This window comes from Lactuca sativa, chromosome 5, assembly GCF_002870075.4.
Source record: "Lactuca sativa cultivar Salinas chromosome 5, Lsat_Salinas_v11, whole genome shotgun sequence".
Classification (NCBI taxonomy): Eukaryota; Viridiplantae; Streptophyta; class Magnoliopsida; order Asterales; family Asteraceae; genus Lactuca; species Lactuca sativa.
The window spans coordinates 231,984,685-232,008,201 of NC_056627.2; the positions used below are offsets into that span (position 1 = coordinate 231,984,685).

The 23,517-nt window shown below is 37.0% G+C and overlaps 1 protein-coding gene across 1 annotated transcript; it reads right to left on the reverse strand.

The window, feature by feature from the left end:
• Positions 1-17,427: 17,427 nt before the first annotated feature.
• Positions 17,428-18,826, reverse strand: LOC111881841 (cucumber peeling cupredoxin). Its single transcript, XM_023878231.3, has 2 exons — positions 18,488-18,826; positions 17,428-18,143 (listed from the first exon to the last, which is right to left on the reverse strand). Exons 1-2 carry the CDS (start codon positions 18,678-18,680, stop codon positions 17,587-17,589), a joined length of 750 nt encoding a protein of 249 aa, XP_023733999.2. The 5' UTR covers positions 18,681-18,826; the 3' UTR covers positions 17,428-17,586.
• Between the last annotated feature and the right edge of the window lie 4,691 nt (positions 18,827-23,517).

Genomic DNA, 23,517 nt, shown 5'->3' on the forward strand with positions numbered 1-23,517 from the left:
GACTCATATGCTTGTTCTACTACTTGTTGAATCATACACAAAGGCACATTTTATAAGATCGAGTTACCAATGCGTTTTCGTGCAATCAATGTATAACCAACACATAGTCAACAACTCATATTTCTAGGTTTGAAGAATATAATATATTATCGTCTCATGATCACTCGTGATAAAATCCATGAAGTGATTCAAATGAGCATGGGTGTAATCCAGTACTCAGAACTTATGAGCACTCATAAATGTTGTAGCAACTCTTCTTATGTCCAGCACCTTAGACATCTACAAGCCAACTTCATGACAGTCTTGACTCATACCTACTTCCAACATATGACCGACTGTGAATGGTTTGAATAAATTAGTCATTCGGGAAGAATGACCTAGTTATTCTGGAAGTCAAAACATGCAAAGTTAAACACAAGAATAATCGAATCCAATATGGTCTCAAAACAGTTAAAGTAAATTACAAAAAATTTTGTACACTTCATTTATAGAGTAAATAATCTAGGAAAAATACGAAATGTGGTTTTTATATACTGAAATATGATTTTGGGTATTTAAGTGTATTTAATCTTAGAAAATAGGAGAAAAATAGTATACAGAGTAGAAAAATCAGAAACATTTTTATGTAGCCTCCTAATGTACTACAAAGTGTTCTAGTAAATTTTCAAAATTTTTGGATGAGTAAAACTATTTTTCCTGCTTTTAGACCATTATAAATACAAACATCGGAGAAAAATAGGAATACGTTATGAAAAATTCTGGAAATGTTTTTCTAAGTCTTCCACAGAGCGTATAATCTGTGAAAATTATTAGATACCATTTTTATATTCCCTAATGTGGTTTTTTTGATTTATTAGAGCTAAACAAAAAGAAAATTCAAAACCATATTAAACAGTAACAAAAATGGATGAAACTTAATGGGAGATGTTTATTAACTTATAGGATCATCTAAGAATTTTTCCAGAATTTGTTTGCTAGTTTAAGTATTTTATATGATTTAACATTCTATTTTCTTTTTATTTTCATGTAAAAGTAAAGAAAAAATATATTGAGCTGAAAATTTCCAGAACACATCTTCATACAATTAATAACATTGAAAAATTGTTCTCTTATTTTTGATGTCGTAAAACATGCCTAAATGCTCAATAAATTATAGAGAAAACTTGGTTCTTGTGATTTTGGTAAAGATTATTGATGTTACTTTGAGAAGTTTTGCAACATGATACAAAGCCTTTTAAATCAAGATCTTTTTGTACCTCTTAATACATGCGGTTAAGAGTTCAAAATAATTTTTGAATGATTTTTAGTGATGAATACGTCCTTGGAACATGCAACACAAAACAAATGTTCATAAGGAAAGTGCTGTTTGAGCAACAGTTTTGTAAAAAATGTTAAAAATCGAAATATTGGAATTTTTTAGTGAGGTCATATGGGTTTGAAAGCTAACTCAAAATATTATATTTCAGAAAAAGAATCACGAATTTTGGTTAAGAAATGAGTGAGATATGACAGTTTAAAGTCAGGTAAAGAAATCTGGCAGATTGCATGCATGATGATTGGTTAGAAAAGTGAGTTTTCATCATTTCCTTGAGTAAATCTTTTGAAATAATTTAAATATATCATGATAAACTTATATGCACTGATCCTCTTGTAATGATTATGCACAAAGTCACAAAGACTTGGCAACAGACATTACAAAGTATTCCAGTGGAGATCATTCCATGGAAATGAAGTCTCAAATTCAAAGTACATTGCTTTGAACATCCTTCTTGCATTAAGTTTCCTAATCTTACATAAATTTAATTGATAACTTCCACCTATGAAACATTTCCATATTCCCATTCTAACTATCACTTCTGAACAAGAGTTGCCTCTTTTCAGAATATGTCAATATGGTCCTTCCAAAATTAACATTATACTTCCAACTCTCTCTAAGCAACCAATCCTTGGTAAACCTTAGATTGTCCTCGACAATTGCTTAATCATTTTAGTCATATCCAATTCTAGATTTTTTTCCCTCTTAATGCCCCCAGGCATTCGGAAAATTTAGAAAGGATAAATATTATAGCACATGTAATCGATCCTATACTCAAAGCTTATGGGACATGATTCATGATGTCTCACATAAAGACATGATCCTTGATCAATATTTTGCTACAATATATATTTTTTTAATTTGCCATGTTTTCATAATTCGACTATGAAGAGGGATGCCATAATCATAATCGAACTTTGAGAACGCAATATATATAGAATTTCCTTAAGTTGATCCATTCCAATATAAAATTCATATATATATATATATATACACACACACACACACACACACACACAAGGTTCTAAAAGGCGTGAGGCATGGCGTGGCGGCAAGGCCAAGCCTCAAGCTTAACGAGTTATGGCGAGCCATGGCGTTTTTCAAGGCATGATGTAAGGCAACGATTTTGTATTCATTTATAATTATATTACCACATAAATATAAATTTATATCAAATATACCTAGTATTTAGAAGTGTTATATCAACAACTAATAACAGAAAGTTAATAAAAAACACAATACTTGTATGTCCTAAAAAGAGCAAAAAAAAACGTGTCTCAAAAGAAAAAAACACGTGCCATAACACGCCATAACGCGCCATGGAATGCCATATCACGCCTTGCCACGCGCCACGCCTAACAGCAACGTTATGAAGCTTTTCGTAACGGCGACGCCGCGCCTCACGCCATGGCGCGCCTTGGCGCTCGCTATAGCGCCTTTTAGAACATTGTGTGTGTGTGTGTGTGTATATATATATATATATATATATATATATATATATATATATATATATATATATATATCATTGACTAAAGATGACTAAAATCTCAATCTAAGCTTTTTAGAATTGAAAAGAAGTATAATTTTCTCTCCCTTAGTTATAGCAAAACAACTTTTCCTAATTGAAACTTTTGTTTTTCTATAATTAATATTGCTAACTTGCAACACTTATCATAATTATCATGCTCTCACTAACATGATGATTATTATCTTAACACTTATGCTCCCACTAGCCTTGACATGTATCCAGAAATCAGCTGGACTTCTAGAAATCAATACTTTATTGACTTTCTTACCGAAATTCAGATTTCTGATACGAGATGCTTTGATAAAACTTTATCAAAATCATACACATTTCCTTAGATAGCACACATGTGTGTCTAAACAATTTCAGAACTATGAAAAGGGATGTCGTAATCATAGTCTCAATTGTTTAGACCTTTTCCATTCCTCACAAGTCCATGCTAGTGTGTCGGTTAACCACACACGCTCCACTAACAACTTTGAGAATGCAAATATCACAATTGCTATCTACTTAAAACTACATAGTGAAAGCGTTTCCTCACCATCATTTTCATGAATCGGATAGAAACCTTATGACATTTAGATTTTATGGTGTATGTGTTCCTATCCATGTGAATTTGTCAAAACCATAATCACAAGACAAGGTTAGTGACAAATCTAAACTCATATGGACTGAACTTGTGCAGTCTTAACTTCTTGCCACCTGGCAGCACAAGGGCCTGCCATTGCTTCCAAGTTGTTATGCAACCAAATTGAGAACTCTCAGAACTCATATGCAAAGCCAACTTTAACTGGAAGGGGCACATAAATAGGAATATGTCAACATGATAGGTTATAAACCTCAAGTCATGTGCTAGTGATAAACTACAGGTTTTATTCTTGATTAGATCTTGAAATTCTTTCAGGATCTTTTAGACTCCCACTGTCCTCTTGACATATAAGATTCTCTTGTCAATTCCTTGACAAAGCAAATATTCAAGAGTTAGCGGTGATTCTTATCAAGACAAACACTTCACGCAATTGGCCCTAGTTGGTCTTTGTTTTATCCAAAACATCACAGCTTACCAATTTTAAATGTACAAGAGTAGAACACATTTTACTCTTACATTTGACAAGTGTGAATAAACCTTCTTTAAGATGTGTCACTTATGTTACAATCATGGAGTATGACTATAAGACTTGTTTTGGAACGAAGTATGACTCATCTTCTTTCTTTAACCACTTCAACAATTCATGACTCCTTTTCTTATCCATAAGAATGCACTAAGATGTCCTTAGAGGATGAATTGTGATATGTTCTCACAATCATTAAGATGATCATAAAACATGATACTAATGTACTCTCCCATCTTTTTAGATTTGAGAAACTTTTATCTTTCTGCCTAATTTGATTCTTCTTATTCGTTCAGCCGTACATCGAAACTTTTCCAATGTTTCAGAATTATACTTAAACTTGTAAGTATAACCATATTTACTAAACTTTATTAAATCATGACGAATAGTCTTATCAATCTTTTGTGGTGGACTTGACCAGTACACATGAATGCGTACTCGATCCCTTAGTCTTTCACTTGACTCACATATACATGTGAACAAGGCATTATTCTTAATTTTCAAAAGATGAAAATTCTCATTCATCATACAACTTGCATGATTCCAAGTTTCGGTCCAATTGAAAACTTGGGTGATGAGAATCTTTCCTTATTTGGTAAATCTAGATACTACCACAAATGAAAAAATCAAATTCATATTTCCGTTATTGTTAGAAACATACAAACATCAATTTTCCATAAATACCATTGCAAGGAGCTATAAAATAAAACAAAATTTTATTTATTTATTAAAATGAGGCAAAAAAAACTTTTTCCTTACAATGCAACTTTAAATGAAAACTATGCTATTACATACTTCCTAGCAATCTATCATAACTCCTAAGTAGTAGCTCAAGAATCCGATCTTCGAACCATGAGATTAAAATCCATCTTCGCGATCAGATTCAACATACTCTTCCTTTAAGTTTCCTTCCCTTTGCTTGATCCTGCCAAACATCAAAATGTAACCGAGTCACATTTTGTATTATGAATCATCAATTAGGAACTTAATAGAGTTAGATAGTGGAATTTACCCGAAGTAGAGTCAAATTTTTTGACTTTACCATCCTTATGATCTTTCATGTAAATAGGGTAGCTTCGCAACCAAAGTCCCTTCCTTAGGCAATAAAAACATATGGACCCTTTGGGAATGGTACACGGGAATATCTCAAACTTAGCCTTTCTCTTTACCATTTGGTCAACCGAGTTGACTATGGCCGATCCCTTTCCATTGGAAAGTGAAAGATTTTCTGGATTTCCAATGTTACCATTGTCAATGTCCATGTAAGTTTGGTAAGTTGATCTTCCATTCAAATTTTCTTTACAGGTGCTCAAAAGCATTGCTGATTCAGCAGCATCAAGCAAATAGGTAAGTTCATTAAGGGTCATGTCATAGTCTGTTACATAGTAGTCCTTAAAGAACTCACTATGTGACTTAGAATGTGATTGAAGAACCTAGTCAACAACCAACTTCCTCAAGACTTATGTGACTTTATCTCCAAGATGTGAGAACATATAGACTTTGCTTGCCAATAGGGCTTGAGTGACCTTGAACTTTTCAAGAACTTATAGGTTAGGGAGAATAATTGGAGGAGGTAGAAGAAGAGAAGAATGATTTCCATGATCCAACCATGGGACGTCATCTTTATTAGGAAAGCTTGTTTCAAGAGATTTAAGAAGATCATAGTTGTTTGAACTAGACATCTACAATGGGAGAAATTCAAGTTAGTTGATTTAAGTCCTTACTATAACACCCATTATGAAATATTAAGGCTAGGACCCAACACAATATTTTATAACTTGGAAGAGGGATGTCGTAATCCAAACTATAAAACATTTGAAGGTAGGCGAATGACGATTCACCAATTTCCACCATGAAAAACGAAATGAAATATTAGGTTTTAATTGGATTTGAAACTCCTAGATCTTTTGAGATTCATTGAACTTTTCAATGGCATGTTTCAATCTCTATTGTGCTCTCTCAAGTTTGTGACTGGGATGTCGAGGATCACAAACAAGGTGTGAATAAGCATGCAAATATACTTGGTACCCTTAATATTTATCACTTAATCGATGTGCCGGTTAACCACACGCGCTCCACCGATTCTATGATAAACATTAAGTTACCCTTTTCCTACCTTGTTAAATCCATTCTAGTATGCCGGTTAACCACACGCGCTCCACTACCGACTTAAGCAAAGTGCAAAGTGTAATTTCACAGGTTAGCACCAAATTCACATTTTCCTAAACTAACTAAGATTGAGAATTTATAAAAGGTTTAGTTACTTTATATTTATCATTATACTTATAATGAAGGGACAATTATAGTCCTTGTCCTACCCGTTCGGCTAACAACCCTCCACTAGTCAAGGAAGTGGTGGGTGAGAGTGGACACCCATTAAGCTGCTATTTTATAGGCAACAACCTTATACCCCCCTTATAGACCGCCTTCGTGAATGAGGCCTACTAACGGTAAGACTGACTTGATCTTATACATACATACATACATACATACATACATACATACATACATACATACATACATACACACACACACATATATATATATATATATATATATATATATTATTAACTTATAATATTATAAAGTATAAGGGTTGAATTTTAACTTTTAAAATTCTAAGGGTTGGAACTAAAGTTTTTAACGTGACTTTACATGTTCTAAAACTTGAGGGCAAGTTTTGTAACTTTCAAAACTTTTCAACTTCATAACTTGTGAGTTAACGGTTTATTTAAATAAAAGACTCTTCATTTTATGTAACCTATGTGTTCATTAATGGACTTTAAAAGGAAGACTTTTGGTAATCCATAACTTGAGGACAAATTATGGATTCCATTAAAACACATCAAGATCAAGAGTTAAACTAAAAAACTATTTGCAAATAATTCCTATGATCTACTAAACTCATAAGTGTATGAACAATCATATCAACAATTTCAAGAATTACATAAACACACATAAACTTGAATTTTGATAAACCTTGAAATTGGTTTACCAAAATCATTACAACATCAAAAGCAGTTTTATAAGTCTAAAACAGTTTAAGGTAACGATTCTAGACCAATTCCAACCTTAAAACACGAAAATCTGCCAACTGGAAGACCAACTCATCGAGTTATATAAGGAACTCGTTGAGTTCATGCTTTAACACATGAACTCATCGAGTTTTTGGCCAGAACTCGTCGAGTTTTCAGTATGGGCAGTTCCTTGGTTTTGAAAAATAAGTTGCATCAAGTATAATTGAAAACAATCCTAGGCTCTGATACCACTGAAGGGTTTTGAGCATTCTAACACTCCTATGGTGTACATGCAACCCTATAAACCTTGGATCTATGTTTTCTCTATTATACATGCAAATATTTGATATTCCAAGGTTTCATCCTAACTAGCATAATATGAAGCAACTATAATACAAGAAACTAGTAGAATGACATACCTTTTGATGGAGCTTGAAGTCTTGAACTTTTAAGAACCTAGTGCCTCAAGTGTTGCACCTCAAATGGTTCACACAACATCAAGAACTCTTGGAATAACTTGAGAATAAGGATACTTGCACCAAATCGGTTTTGCCCTCTTGTGTACTATATACTAGTGGGTAGCCCTCATTTTATGAACCATATACCTCTTTATATAGTGTGGAGGATTAGAGTTACATTCATGTAAACCCTAATACCATTGACCTTTCATTTCCATAGGATCCATGGGTTAAACACTCCATGGACTATCCATGAAATCTTAGCCCAACCTAAGTGAACTTGGCCCATCCTATATATAAGAGTCCATATTTAATTAGTTCCTTTTGATCACTAAATTAATTCTTGATCAATACTAATTAAATAATATGATTTCATATTAATATATTAGAACTTATAATATATTAATATAAATCACCAGTATCCTTTTTCTCATTTTATCTATCCAATTGTTTTGATGCCATGCAACCCACATGGACAATGCTAAGTCGGGTCAAATACATACCAATTATAGTTATGGACTTAGACACTAATCCAACAGAGTCTCCTCACTATTCTTACATGTGTGGTAGAATATATGTGTTGACTAGCTGGGTCTATGTGCTATTATTGTGATATGTGTTACTGTGTGTGTTGAGACTTTGGGTAGTCTCTAGGGTTGCCGATAACCACAGGGCATGTTGTTTGCCTATTGAGGCTCCGAGTAGTCTCTAGGGTTGCTTATAACCCATAACTGTTTATTTTGTGTTGTATTGTATTTGGTATTTTGGGTAACTCACTAAGGTTTGTGCTTATAGTTCTTGATTAGATGTGTTTCAGGTACTTCTGAGGATTTTGGGATGGCGAAGGCTTGATTGTACACACTCTTCTGTAGTTATGATTCCAGATATTTCTCTGATGTTTTGATGATGATTTTCATTTGACATTTATGATTTTCCTGAGACGGTTTTTATGAAAAATGTTTTTATATGAATTTTAAAATGAAAAATTTGGTTTGGAAATTTGGATGTTACAAATTTGTGTCAGAGCCCTGGTTTGAGGGATTTGGATGAACACTTGGGTGATTCCAAAATCAAACTAAAGCTCTAAGGATTTTCATAAAATCTTTTCAAAAAGAAAAAAGAATTTCAAAAGAGAAAACTGGATGAAGTAGTATGTAGGATCAGCTAGAGCTCGTGCGATTGTTTCCCAAAATATCTCTATTTATTCTATGTGTAGTGTTGACTTGTTATCTTATGAATTGATAGAATTGCATGCTAGGTGATAGGCTAAGGATCCTTCATGAAGACTGTGATAGGTTTGCCTGATTTGTGATGCCTTTAACTTAGGAGGTTGCTTTTATAAGATTGAACCTATCATTGCTATTTTTTAGTGCATGTTGGGTAATCGTACATAGTTAGGATTTTATAGGCTTAGAATTCCTGATTTACCCTTTGTTCCTGTTCCTTCTTTGGTTGTGGACTTGAGGTAGAATCATTTATTCGATTATCTATTGAGTCACTTATTGAGTACAATTGGCATGCACGAAGTAATTGGTGAGGATAGAGGAGATCTTTGAGAGGCAGAGTGGTGTTAGGGAGTAGTCTAGGATGAGTGCGTAGGTTCTTGGTAATGGTTATGAGGAACCTTCAGGGTGAGTGTAGAGACAACCTTGAGGAATAGAGTTCTTGTGACTTAGGGTCTTGAGAAGACAACTTGGCATAAATACAAATTTGTGTGGAAGGTAGTATTGGGCCCGTACTACTAAAAGCACCAAATCCATACTCGACTCAAGAAGGAGTCTTAGGGTACTGAGGAACTTGCAGGAGTGTGTAAGTGTTTGTGTATGTGCTTTAGCTTGTTTCTGATAGTTTTCTGGTGTGTTTTCATATGTTGGTTACCCTAGGTTCGGGCTCTAGTGACCCCAAGAGGGCGAGCTTCTGTGATGATAAGATCCGTAGGATCATTGTCGCCGAGGTGGCCGCGACTATCAGAGAGGCCATACCAGATATGTTTTGGTCTATTACGACCATGCTGATCGCAGGGGTGATTAGTTGTGGTACCTGGAGTTCAAAAACATGAAGCCACTAGAGTTTGGCAGGACCAAGGACTCGACTATTGTGATGATATGGATTTCTAATATTGAGGGTTGTTTCTACACTTGCTCCTGTCCGGAGAATTTGAGGGTTCGCTTTGCGTTGAACCTGCTTCACTTGGGAGCGAATGATTTGTGGAAGTTTGTGACGATTCACTATTCCCATGCAAAGCGTTATGCAATGACTTGGGAGAGATTTACTGAGATGTTCAAAGATGAGTTTGTGCCAGTGGTTGAGAGAGAGAGAGAGAGAGGTTGTCCCAGGAGTTGCTTTCTTTCAAGCAAAAGACAGAGATGGTGACTAAGATCACCAACATGTTCCATGACAAGGCCCTTTTTTTTCCTTGAGCTCGTGTCTTCGGAGCAGGCATGTGTGAGTCGATATCTGAGTATCCTGAGGATGGATATTCGTGAGTTCGTTGCAAACACTTCACATCGGACATTAGTTGAGCGACAGACCAACTCCAGGAGGAGGGAGATTGAGTTGGAGGCTTAAGCGAGAGGGGAGAGGGAGATTCATGGGAGAGATAGGAGCCCAGTGTAGTCGCGGATGGTAACTAAGCAGTTCAAACTCGCAAACTCGAGAGATGGAGGCCAGAAGGGCCACACTTGTAGCAAGTGCGGAAAGGGTCACAAAGGACCCTATCGGTCAAGGACTATTTGCTACCTGTATGGCAAGGAGGGGAATATGGTGAAGGATTTCCCCAAGGGATTTCGGGTTTGCTTCAATTGCAACTAGATAGGTCACATGAGGTCCGAGTGTCCTCAACTTTCATAAAGGATAGTTCGGACTCCTGCTCCTACTATTTTGCGTATTACTAACGGCCGACAGGGGAAAGTCAAGGCTCCGAGGGCTCGAGGGAGAGCATTTCAGCTAACAACAGAGGATGCTCGATCGTCACTAGGCATTGTGGCTGGTATTGTTGGATTAGGTGTCAAAGCCCATAACTATAATTGGTATAAACTTGAATTGATAGTAGCACAGTCCTTTTAGGTTGTCCTTAAACCTAGCAATTGGAAAGGATGATTTTTGGAGAGAGTGGTTGATTTATTATTTGATTAATAAATTGAAATAAAATATTTATTAATATATTATGAGATTAATATATTAATTAGAAATAGTAAAATTTAATTAATAATTAATAAGAAATTAATTGGAATTAATTTCACGATTAATGGAATTAACTAAAAGTGCAGGATCTAAAGTGCAATTGTTCAATAGTTGAGCAAAAGGCTCCACAACCTTCTGCCAAGAGGGTGGACGGTTTCTAGGGGATAAGCTAGGGTTTCTAGATTATCCCATGTGGATAATTATGGAGCTGGATAATTATCAATTTGAAATATTATTATTATATTTAGATTATGGTTATCTAGGGCATCCTTGTACCACTATATAAAGGACCCTACACCGAGCAATTTCGGCCACTCATACTCTTAGAGATCTGGGCCAAAATTTTACCCTCCTCCATCCTCTCTCCATAATCTCCTTTTTGCTTGTGTTGGATGTGAACCATTAGAGGCACGAAGCTTGTGGTGCTTGCTTCCAAAATATCAACAAGAGGATTTCCAGTTGTTTGCTACAAGAACTATAAGGTATGTAACCCTAACCCTTCTCTTTAGTAATTTTTGAAAATTACCTAGGGTTTCTAAGGTTCTTTTTTTTTTAAATTTTCAGAGTTATAGGTTCAATAATGAAAACATAGATCTTGTTTTAGGTTGCATGCATACTTAAGAGTTTTAAGTTTGTTTTGTTATGCCTAAAACCCACTAGGTATATGTTTCTTAATTATTTTTTTATTGATTTGTTTTATGTTTGCTTATGATCTTTCTCCCGTTAGGTACTTTCCTTGTGAATTTTGTACATGCTCTTGTGATGTTTGACTCGGGTGTGAGTCGATATTTTGTGGCATCACCCTTTTGTTGTGATTTTAGCATTGAACGTGAGGCCTTGAGTAGGCCATTGAGGATTTCCATAGCTGATGAGCATGTGGTCTCCGTTTCAAACATCTATTGGGGATGTGTATTGGAAATTTTTGGTGTTGGGTACGCGATAGACTTTATCCCTATTACGATAGGAGATGTCTGTATTATCATGGGTATGGATTGGTTGAGCCGGTTTGGGGATCTGATTGAATGTGAGCGACAATTGGTGATAGTTCGAGATCTTAGTGGGGAAGTGCTTACAATTTACAGTGAGGGTACAAGGTCAGGATAGACTTTTTGTTCTGCCACCAGGGTGAGGCAGTGTTTACAGCATGGGTGCATGGGTTATCAGGCATATGTGGTGGATACTCATGTTAACGAGAAGAGATCGATTTCCATTTTTGATGTTCCTATTGCACGTGATTTCCCTGATGTTTTTTCAGAAGAGTTGCCAGATGTGCCTCCCAAGAGGCAGGTGGAGTTTCAGATCGACCCGATCCTTTATATGACGTCGATTGCCAAGGCACCATATCGCCGTACGTCACCTGAGATGCATGAGTTTTCCTCTCAGCTTTAGGGACTGTTAGAAAAGGATTTTATTTGGACGAGTCATCGTGTGGAGCACCGATTCTTTTTGTCAAGAAAAAAAATGGTTTACACTGGATGTGTATTGACTATCGGGAATTGAACAAACTGACGGTGAAGAACCGCTATCCGTTTCCGAGGATTAATGATCTTTTCGATCAATTGCAGGGGGCATCTTGGTTCTCCAAGATCGATCTGAGATCCGGTTACGATCAGATCTGGGTATAAGATGAGGATATTTTGAAGACGGCCTTCCGAACTCGGTATGGGCATTACGAGTTCGTGATGATGCCTTTTGGGCTCACCAATGCATCGACGTCATTCATGGATCTCATGAACCGAGTGTGTAGGTCTATGTTGGATTGGTCATTGATTGTCTTAATCGATGTTATTTTGGTCAATTCGAAGACCATAGAATAGCACGATGAGCATTTGCACGAGATTCTTGGGGTTTTACGGACGGATAGGTTGTATGCCAAATTCTCCAAGTGAGAGTTATGGTTGCGTGAGGTTCAGTTTCTGAGGCACCTCGTTAATCATAACAGTATCTTGGTTGACCCATCCAATATATAGGCGGTTATGCGATGGGAGGTTCCAAAGTCTCCATCTAATATTCAGAGTTTCATTGGTTTGGCGGGATATTATTGGAGATTCATTCGGACTTCTCTAAGATTGTCTTCCCTCTCACCAAGTTTATAAGGAAGGATGTTGTGTTTAGATAGGGGCCTGAGCAGTAGGCATCATTTGAGACTCTTCGGCGGAGACTTTGTGAGGTGCCAGTACTTGCCCAACCTGAGGGATTTAAAGATTTTATGGTCTATTATGATGCATCTATTTCAGGATGAGGTGTTGTGTTGATGTAGAGAGGGCATGCGACTATGTACGCTTCGAGGAAGTTGAAGCCTCATGAGGAGAAGTATCCCACCCTTGATCTTGAGTTAGGGGCGGTTGTTTTTGCGCTCAAGATTTGGTGTCATTCTCTTTATGGGGTTCAGTGTACCATCTACATGGACCACAAGAGCCTATAATATCGTATGGATCAACCTAATATGAACATGAGGCAGATGAGGTGGCTTGATGTAGTAAAAGATTATGATTGCAAGATTATGTACCACCCATGCAAGGGGAATATGGTTGCCAACACCTTGAGCTGGAGGGCAGTCAGTGCCTTGATTCAGGATGTATGCTTGAGGATGACTGTGATAATTCTATTATTGGAGATGATCCAGGATACGTAGTCAAATGTCATCAAGGAGTAGAATTAGAAGAGTGAGCGGGTGGTCAGCTAAGTTTCAGCCTTTGATATCGACAACATGGGGTTATTGACTCTTCATGGACGAGTTTGGGAACCGTATACTGGTGGGGTCGACCTGTGTTAATGGATAAGGCCCACAAGTCGAGATTCTCCATTCATCTGGGGGCTATAAAGATGTATCTTGACCTAAAACATAACTATTGGTGGACGCATATGAAGAGGGACGTGGCCTGGTTCATGGAGCGGTGCTTGACCTGTCGGAAGGTCAAGGCCAAACACCAGAACCATCACGACAAGTTGCAGCCCTTGGAGGTCCTACTATAGAAGTGGGAGCAGATCACGATGGATTTCATTACAAAATTGTCAAAGATTGCGAAGGACTTTGATGCTATATGGGTGATAGTTGACCGTTTGATGAAGAGTGCTCACTTCTTAGCCATAAGTGAGAGCTCTTCCATCGAGAAGTTGGCCGAGATTTATGTTCAAGAAGTAGTGGTTCCTCAAGGAGTGTCGACTTCTATTTTTTCAGATCAGGATGTTCGTTTTACTTCCATATTTTGGAAGAGTTTTCATGAAGAGTTGGGCACCTGATTGCATTTCAGTACCGCCTATCATCCACAAACATACGGGCAGAGTGAACGGACTATTCAAATGCTTGAGGATATGTTACGGGCCTGCATCATTGATTTTGGTGGGAGCTGGGACTCCTACCTTCCTTTGGTTGAGTTTTCTTACAACAACAGCCATCATGCCAGCATTAGAATGCCTCCCTTTGAGCTTTTGTATGGGAGGAAGTGTTGGACTCCTATCTATTGGGGAGAATTCGGAAAAGGGTCATAAGGAGCACTGAAATAGTGCTCAAGATGACAGAGCTTATTCAGCAGGTCAGGAAGAGGTTGTTGATGGCCTAGAGCTGTCAGAAGAGTTACGCGGATCAGAGACACTATGAGTTGGAGTTTCAGGTTGCAGATTTGGTGCTTCTGAAGGCATCACCTTAGAAAGGTGTTATCCGATTCAGGAAGTTGGGCAAGCTGGGCTCCAGGTTTATTGGTCCTTTTAGAGTGATAGCCCGAGTAGTCAAGGTGACATATTGATTAGAGCCACCTGAAGTGTTGAGTCAGATTCACGACACCTTCCATGTATCCCAGTTGAGGAAGTGTGTAGTCGATGAGTCGGTTGTGGTTCCTTGGAGGACATTCAACTCGATGGTCGCCTTAATTACATCAAGAGGCCGATGACGATTCTGGATAGGAAGGTGAAGACCTTGAAGAATAAGGTAGTGAAATTGGTTAAAGTTAAGTGGAAACATCGAACAAGCTCTTAGTGGACATGGGAGCCTGAGGCTGAGATGCGAGAGCATTATCCTGATCTCTTCGCATAGGTTAACTTTGAGGACGAAGTTTGATTCTAGTGCGGGAGAATTATAACACCTGATTTCAAGTATTTTCATTTCAATCCTTTATATTTTAAATACTTGCAAATAAGTCCCTTACGCTGGGCGTACCAGGTTGGTAAGTCGGGCGTAAGTCAGCTTGGAAGTCGTGGCAGAGAAGGAGTACACTGGACGTATATGTGGGTACGGTGGGCGTACTCGTGCATACCTTAAACCCTAAATTTTTAGGGATGTGTCCCCTATTTAAGCATCTTAATCCCCTTAGACCTTATCCTGATCAACCTTTGTATCCTCTAAACCCTAAAATAGAAACCCTAGCCCTTATGAGTGATATTTGAACCTCGAGAGTGATTTTTGAGTATTCTTGGCAGTGAATGAAGATCTTTCAATAGGTGGTGTTGCATTCAAGCTTTTGGATCCAAAATCTATATTTCTTTGTTCTTCTTTTGAAGGTATAAAGTCATACCTTGGAGCTTGTTTTGTTAGATCTTGTTTAGACTTTGATTTAAGTTTATTTTGTCCCAAAACCTTGCTCGTTGTGAGTATGGAATACTCCAGATCATATGAGTTGTCCTTTCAGACGTTTTAGGGTGCTTAGAGTCATAAAAATGTTAACTTAGTCCTTTCCTTTCTTCCATGCATGATTTATGGAGTTTGTGGTAAAGTGAAATGTTAGAGTTTTGGGATTAAGCTCTCTTTAGCCATGCAAAGGCATAAATTCAGAGACTTTATGGATTAAGACACCTTTTAGAGTCAGATATGGGGTTTGGAATAAAGTGTCTTAGTGGGTAAGACCTTAAAAATGAAGTTTTCGGATCAGCCACATACGCAGAGGGCACTCCTTGCTACGTATGACATAGGCAGCTGTGAGCCTGAACCTTCTTGCCTTTGCACTCTACACCCAACTTATAGATAGTTATGCCCTGCGTACGGCTGCACTTTGACTTTCATTGACTTTGTGACCCATTTGTGCCTTAAGTGGATTTGTGAGGAATTTTGAATGTGAAAACGATCTTTTTCCCTAAATGTGGATTAGAGTTGTCTTGGGATTAGTAGGGTATGGAAATTACCTTTATTATTAATTTGGGTTAATTGGTGTAATTATTAGGCGAAGTCTAGTTCTGGCAGTTTGGGTGTGAGTTCTATCAGTCATCTGTGAGAGGTGAGTCACCTCATTATTCTTACATGTGTGGTAGAATATGTGTTTTGACTAGTTGGGTCTATGTGTTATTACTATAATATGTGTTACTGTGTGTGTTGAGACTTTGGGTAGTCTCCAAGGTTGTTGATAACCTACAAAGCGTGATGTTTGCCCACCGAGACTTCAGGTAGTCTCTAGGGTTGTTGATAATCCATAACTATTTATTTTGTGTTGTTTTGTATGTGGTACTTTGGGGAACTCACTAAGCTTTGTGCTTACAGTTGTTGATTAAATGTGTTTCAGATGCTCTTAAGGATTGCTGGAAGACGATGGCTTGATTGTACATATTCGCCTGCTGTTTGTGATTATAGATATTTTGGGACACTTTGATGTTTTGATGATGATTTGTAGTTGACATTTATGATTTTTTTAGATGGTTTTTATGAACAATGTTTTTATATGAATTTAAAAATGTAAAATTTGGTTTGGAAATTTGGATGATATACTTCGTCGGCTACTTCACGTTCTATTTTTTAATTTACAGTTTATGAGGAATAAACTGTAAAATACCTTGCGAAATTCATAACTTCTTCATATGAACTCCGTTCTCGATGTTGTTTATATAGACAAATTCGTATTTACGAGCACATCAACTTTCGTTTAGATTGTTTTATCTAACGAGCAACCGATCTCTATTTCACTTTTTATGACACACACACTATATCATACCGAACACAAAAACTTTGAAAACTCATAATTATTTTATACGAAATCAAATTTCAGCATTCTTTATATACTTAAAGCTTCATAATTACAATTACTAAGACTTTCATTAAGATTATTTATTCTAAATAATTTTCTTTCAAAATATTATTTTTATCGCTTTAACGATAAATTTATAATACAGTTTTCTACAAACATTATATAATTTTAATATTTGTTCGTATAACATGTATATAGTTCGTAACGTGTATGAAGAACAATTAATCTATTCAAGGATTTTTATATTATTCAATAAAATGAATAATCGCTTAAATCGTCTAGCTCGAATTCGCATGCATTATACTATAGATTAAGAAATATAAATTTAGTTTCAATGTTAAATCCAAATTAAATTATAATCAAATACTAAGCAGAAAAGATTACAACAACGTAATTTTAAAAACTATGTAAGATTCTATCTTACAATGTTAATACAAAATGTATTTCCATAATCTTAAGAAAAATCGTAATCTTTAAATAATACTCACGCATTAAATTTGACATATTGAGGAGGCTTTCATGCATGTGTTTTGGCATTTACTAGACTTAATCTTTTGAAAATAATATAAAAAGTCGAAAATTGAGCCATAATGTATGTACTTTAAAAAGCTTACTTTATAATTGTTATACATGGTGCAAGATGCCTAAGATAAAAAGGAAACCCATAAATCTGCATATGTGGAATTGTTCAAAGGGTAATTCCCAGATTACCTCAAAATAATGATAATTAAATAAACACAATAACTTTTCATATATAAAAGGTTGTGATACGGGAGAATATGACCACTTTGGAATCAATACCATTTCTTTTTGATAATAACTTATTATGTCTTTATAGCCTTTAAAATAGAATAGAATAAATCCACAAGTTAATAAAAGAACTGAAATTTATTGATACGAATATGAAAAATAACATAATTTAATTCAATCCTTACAAACGTGAGAAAAAATAAACCCAGAAATTAATCACACACAGCCGTGTAATCGCTCAAACTAATGATCAAGATAATAAAAAAAATATGATTACTCTAGTAAAAGAAAGCTAAAGCAAAGGCCAAAAAAGTGACCGGCACCGCAGCCATCAAAGATGCAGCGTTGCTAGGTGCTGGTGGAGGAGGAGTGGAGTCACCGGCAGGAGATGGGGTGGTGCTGCCTGTAGGAGATGGGCTGGATTCAGGAGGTGATGGTGGTCTGTCTCCAACCGGAGAAGGTGCGGGAGAAGAGGTAGGTGGTGTGATGGTGGTGGAAGGGCCGGGGGCTGGGGTTGGGCTGGTGGTTGGCGGAGAAACCGGTGACGGTGTTGGTGTGGGGGTGGGGGTGGCTGCTGGAGGAGGAGTGGTGGGTGTGGGTGCTGGTGGTGGGGTGGTAGGTGCGGCGGCTGCAGCAACTACGTTGACGGTCAACTTCTGACCAATTTGGCAATGTGATCCGACAGTGCAAACGTAGTAGTGGGTGCCTGGAGTCGTCAAGGTGAGGGTGGCAGGGCCGGCGGTGGCGATGGAAATCGGGTTGGTGGTGGTGCATGGGCCATACGCCGCTTGTGATACTTCCGCCACGTTGTGCGCACCGGTGGTGAAGTTAAAAACTGCAACCGAAAAAAAAAGGGTTAATTAATCAAATAAAATATATAAAATATAAATAGCTATAATTAGTCAAATTCCTACCACTAAAGTCAATTAAATTAATTAAATATATCATATAAAATAAAATAAAAGTAATCGCATTATTGTTCTTTATTGCTTTCAAAGTAATTGACGGAGTAGGTTTGTTTGCATGTGACATGTTTTCCCATTTATTCATAATCATATTTAAATAATAATATATTCCAATTTTTAATCAACGAATAAAACTAATAAAACACAGTTTCTAAAAGTGTATGTGGCCGTGGAAGCGGCGGTGGACGGCGGTTTGAATTATATATATACGTACCAAGAGAGTCGCCGACGGTGAAGTTCTGTTGGGATGCCCAGGTTGTGTAAGCGGCGGCGCCGTTTGGAGGAATGGTCCAGCCCAAGGCGTCTCCGACGACATGTCTTGTCTGAGCAATGGAGCTTTGCATCTGCATGGAAGCTACCATCATCATCATCAACATAACCATACACGACTTCATTGATCCAGCCATTTTTGTGTTCTTCAAACTAAGAATCTCAGGTCGCCCCGTTTCTCTCTCTAAAACACTCCTGAGTTTCTCTCTCTAAGCACTTCGTGAGTTTCTCTCTCTCTCTCTCTCTGAATGTATTAGCTAGGTTTGTGGAATGTGATTTATAGGAATAGCCAAATGGGTGTTTGTATATATAGGAAAGTTTAAGAAGTAGCGGAGAAAGAGCGCCTTCTCCGTGTTATAAGCATATACAAACTCGTTTGCATTTATTAATATAATAAATAAATCCCAAAAAATTACTTCTAGAAAATACATTAAAACGTTGAATTTTCTGGATAATAATATAAAATATTTTGATTATGGTATGCTTTTAGTATAGATGCAATGTTTTCGGGATGCATGAAAATAGATTATTATTCTTTTTGCAATTTAATAGTTGAATTATGGTATGTTAGTATATATGGTATTATATTATACACGATATTTACGGAATGCATATAAAATATTATTATTATTATTATTATTATTATTAGAGAAATTGAATATTCTCTTATATTTTATTCTTACTTATCTTCCTATCATATCAAATGATGACAAGTTGATTAAAATATTATTAATTTCATTAAATGTGTTATTAAATTAATACGACACATATCACCATTTGATATCGTAGGAGGATAAATATGAATAAAATATAAGAAGATATTTAATTTCTCTTATTATTATTATTATTATTATTATTATTATTATTATTATTATTAAAGAAATTAAATATTTTTTTGCATTTTATTCCTACTAATCTTTCTATCATATGGAATAAAATATTATCAATTTCATTAAATGCATCATTAAATTAATGTGACACATGTCACCATTTGATATGATAAGAGGATAAATAGGAATAAAATGTAGGAAGATATTTAATTTCTATTATTATTATTATTATTATTATTATTATTATTATTATTATTATTATTATTATTATTGCCTTTTACCCCTCAAATTATTTATGAGTAAATTCATGATAAGTACATCAATTTTAAATATTTAGAACTCAAGTCTTAAAACATAACTTTTAAATTAATATCTTCCATAATATATGGAAATGTGGAAATGTTCAGATAAGACCAAACAAAAACAAAAATGCTAGAATAAATCCCAAACATTATCTATTCACAATTAATTTATCAAAAGAAGTTGAATATATAAAAATCACATAATATTCATTCCTAATAAATAGTCCTTTAAATTTATATATTTTCTAAAATATAAATATGATTTTTTTTTTTTAAAATCTGTCATACATTTTATTCACAATTACCTTTTATTCACATCAGATAAAATACGTATCACATTCACAATCTTTATTTATATGTAAATAAACTTTATGTCAAATTTTATTTAATATTTAAATAATACTTGTTATTTATTTATATGTAATAACAAACAATAAATTGTAATATATATATATATATATATATATATATATATATATATATATATATATATATACTTAGGTTATTCCATTCAAAGTAATTATTGTGTTATTGTATGCATAAATATGTGTCAATCATTTTTAGTAAATTAAGAAAGTGATTATTGTGGTTAAAGAAATTAAAAAAGAAAAAGAAAAAGTTGTCCATTTAATAAATAGGTAACATTCACTTTCTTAATTTACCAAAAATTTACTAATTAGGAAACACAATTTTAATTAATAAACAGTTTCGAATTTTCAGAGGTATTTGATTTTCTTAATTTTGAATTTTGAATTTTTGAACTAATTAGATTATAATTTTAAGATAATTATGTTAGAATGATATTATATGAGAATGTCAGATTATCTATTCTGACAAAATAAATGTTTTTAATAAATGAATATTTTAAAGACAAACAATAGTTTTGAACCATCAATTTAAAAATAACATGATTCTTATATATATTCATAGACATTAAATGTAAATATAGATTCATGTAACGTCCCAAAATTTAAGACTAAATATTTCTTTTAATAAAACATTACTTTAAGCAAATTCATCATTTCAAAACATAAACAGAGTATTAGTTTCCAAAATACATGTTCGTTATCAGAGTAAACATTCCCAAGCTGACTAATCTATGGTGTGTGTCATGCGATCACCCCGAGCTCTTCCCTCCGCTACCAGAAGTACCTGAAACCAAAACTGAAAACCGTAAGCACGAAGCTTAGTGAGTTCCCCACGCTACCACATACCATGCATAACCATATACTGCACATACTGGGTCACGCCCGCTATCCTGGGCCTCCCCCCCCCCACCTCGGGCCTCGCCCGCTACAACGACCCCGCCGCTCCAGGCCCCGCCTGGCTTCGAGCCCCGCTCGGATACAGATCTGTTTCACTTAGGCATCGCCTGTCACAGGGCCTCGCCCACTAACATATAATAGCACATAACATATCACATCACATCACATAAGCTAAACACATACTAACGGATCTTGTCCTAAGGCCTCGCCTATCTCTGGTCCCCGCCCTTGTCCTGCTACTGATGAGTCATGGAACCCCGTCCATACTCCTACTGATAGTGAGCTACGGGCCCAGCCCACCCTCACTCCTTCCCTAACTTGGGCCTCTCCCTTGATCTGCTGCTACTGAGATGTGGAACACCATCCACACTCAGCTATTGGTGAGATATGGGACCTCGCCCACACTCACCTCCCTACCAGGCACATACAAGTATCACACATACAACAAGTATAAACTATCACATAAACCATTCCTTGGGTACCCGCCCTCTATCATTGGACCTCGTCCCGAATATCATACTAGCATACTGTGCCTAAGGCTAACCCCTGAGTCTTCTACTCATAACTAGATGGGTCGGCATTGTGGTCGTAGACCCATTCATACAAAGGGAAACTCACATGCACTGGCTGAATTGGCTGATGAACCCACTAGCTGCTGCCCGGCAACTCTCTGAACTCCTGCTCCACTCGCTCCCCGAGCTACCAATATCAATGCAACACTGAGTCTAACCGACCCCCGAAAGACAACCAAGTCAACTCTGGTCAAAGTCAACCTTCCAGGTCAACCCTACTCGCCGAGTCACATTATTGACTCGTCGAGTCACACTATTGACTCGCCGAGTTCATATGTTTAGAGTCCTTCTATTCGCGAATCGACTCGCCGAATCAGTCCATGACTCGCCGAGTCTACCGATTACCAAGTCCAGACCTGTCTAACTCACCGAGTCTCCATTCGACTCATTGATTCGAGTCTCAACTCGAAGGGTTTGGGGTTTCGCGACCTGACTCGCCAAGTCCAAGAACAGACTTGCCGAGTCCAAGACAGCCTTCAACAGACTCGTCGAGTTGTTCATCCAACTCGCCGAGTTCCTGCCCAACTTCATCTGACTCGACGAGCTGTTCATCCCACTCGTCGAATTCCTCATCATCTTCATGCTACTCGCCGAGTCCACTCAAAAGGACTCGGCGAGTCCATTCAGATCTCTAAACATGCAGAGGACTTTTGAGTCATGCATGGACTCCAAACTGTAGATCTACCCTTCCCAAGCCTATTCCTCACGTAAAGTTGCAAACTTTACGTGTAGAGAAGGAGATCTAGGCAAAATACACCATAAACTAGGGTTTAAGGCAAAGAGGCTCCATAATCAACTCAAGGGCTGAAACTTTATGCTTTCCAAGACCAAAATATACTTAGATCTAAAGTAGCAACTCCAGATTCGGCTTCTAACTCAAATGGATCACTACTCATGGCTAAAAGCCCCAAAACTCACAACCAAAATAGATCTAAAGGAAGGGAAACGACTTAATACCTTCAGATGTTCAGAAATATCTTCCCAATCCCAGATCTATGGCCCCCTCCTTGCACCTTCAAGATCCTTCTCCCTTCTCCAAGCTTTAATGCACTCCTCAAGACAACAATTGGCTCAATCAATGGATATGGTGGCTAGGGTTTGGCATTCTGGGTTAAAGAGGCAGTAAAGGAACCATAAGGAAGAGAATGAGGCGCTTAAATAGGCCCCAAGTCCCGAATTTACGGTTTTCCTCGAACAGACCTGACTCGCCGAGTCTCCTTGGCCGACTCGCCGAGTCGGTCACTTACTCCTCGAACTGGATCCCGCTTGGACTCGCTGAGTCACCCCCCCCCCCTTAAAGTTAGGGTTTTCTTTCCTTTCTTGGCGTTCAAAACTTTGGGTGTTACAACTCTCCCCCACTTAAACTAAACTTCGTCCTCGAAGTTTGCTATGGCCCACCGCCTGCGATCTGCTTCCAAAACCCACCAATTATCCCTACACCAGCTGCCTACCTTCGCTGGTCTTCCACCCGGTCATTCTGACTAACATAATCCTCGCGGATAAAAACCTCGGGTCAAACCTGACCCTGAACAATTTAGAAACACAACTTACTCAACCGATAATCCTTCTGGTACTCTCCGAGTACTACACTTGAACTCATAGGGGTTGACCCCTTCTTTCCTTACGCGATTCCCTTGCCTTCCTAAGGCGATGCTCCATAACCAACTATTTCCTCTGTCATTGTGAAGATCCTATCTTCACCAATCCATCATTCCCGCTACTTCCAGTACGGGTCATCACCGCCAGTAACCACTGACACTCTTCTCTGTCAAAATTTGGTGTCGAGCACCCCTCGATTCAACTAACTGAATTCCACCATACACTGCTTACCTGCAGTACTACTGACTGAAAATTCTGCTATTCCTTGTCTGCCTTTCGGATGAATTGAGACCACCCTGGTCCCTACCAACTTATCAATGTCTGGATTACCGGCTCCCACTGGTAGCTAGTCCCAACACCACCACTAGTCGCTCCCAGCGAATTCCAAAGAAACTTCGACCACCTA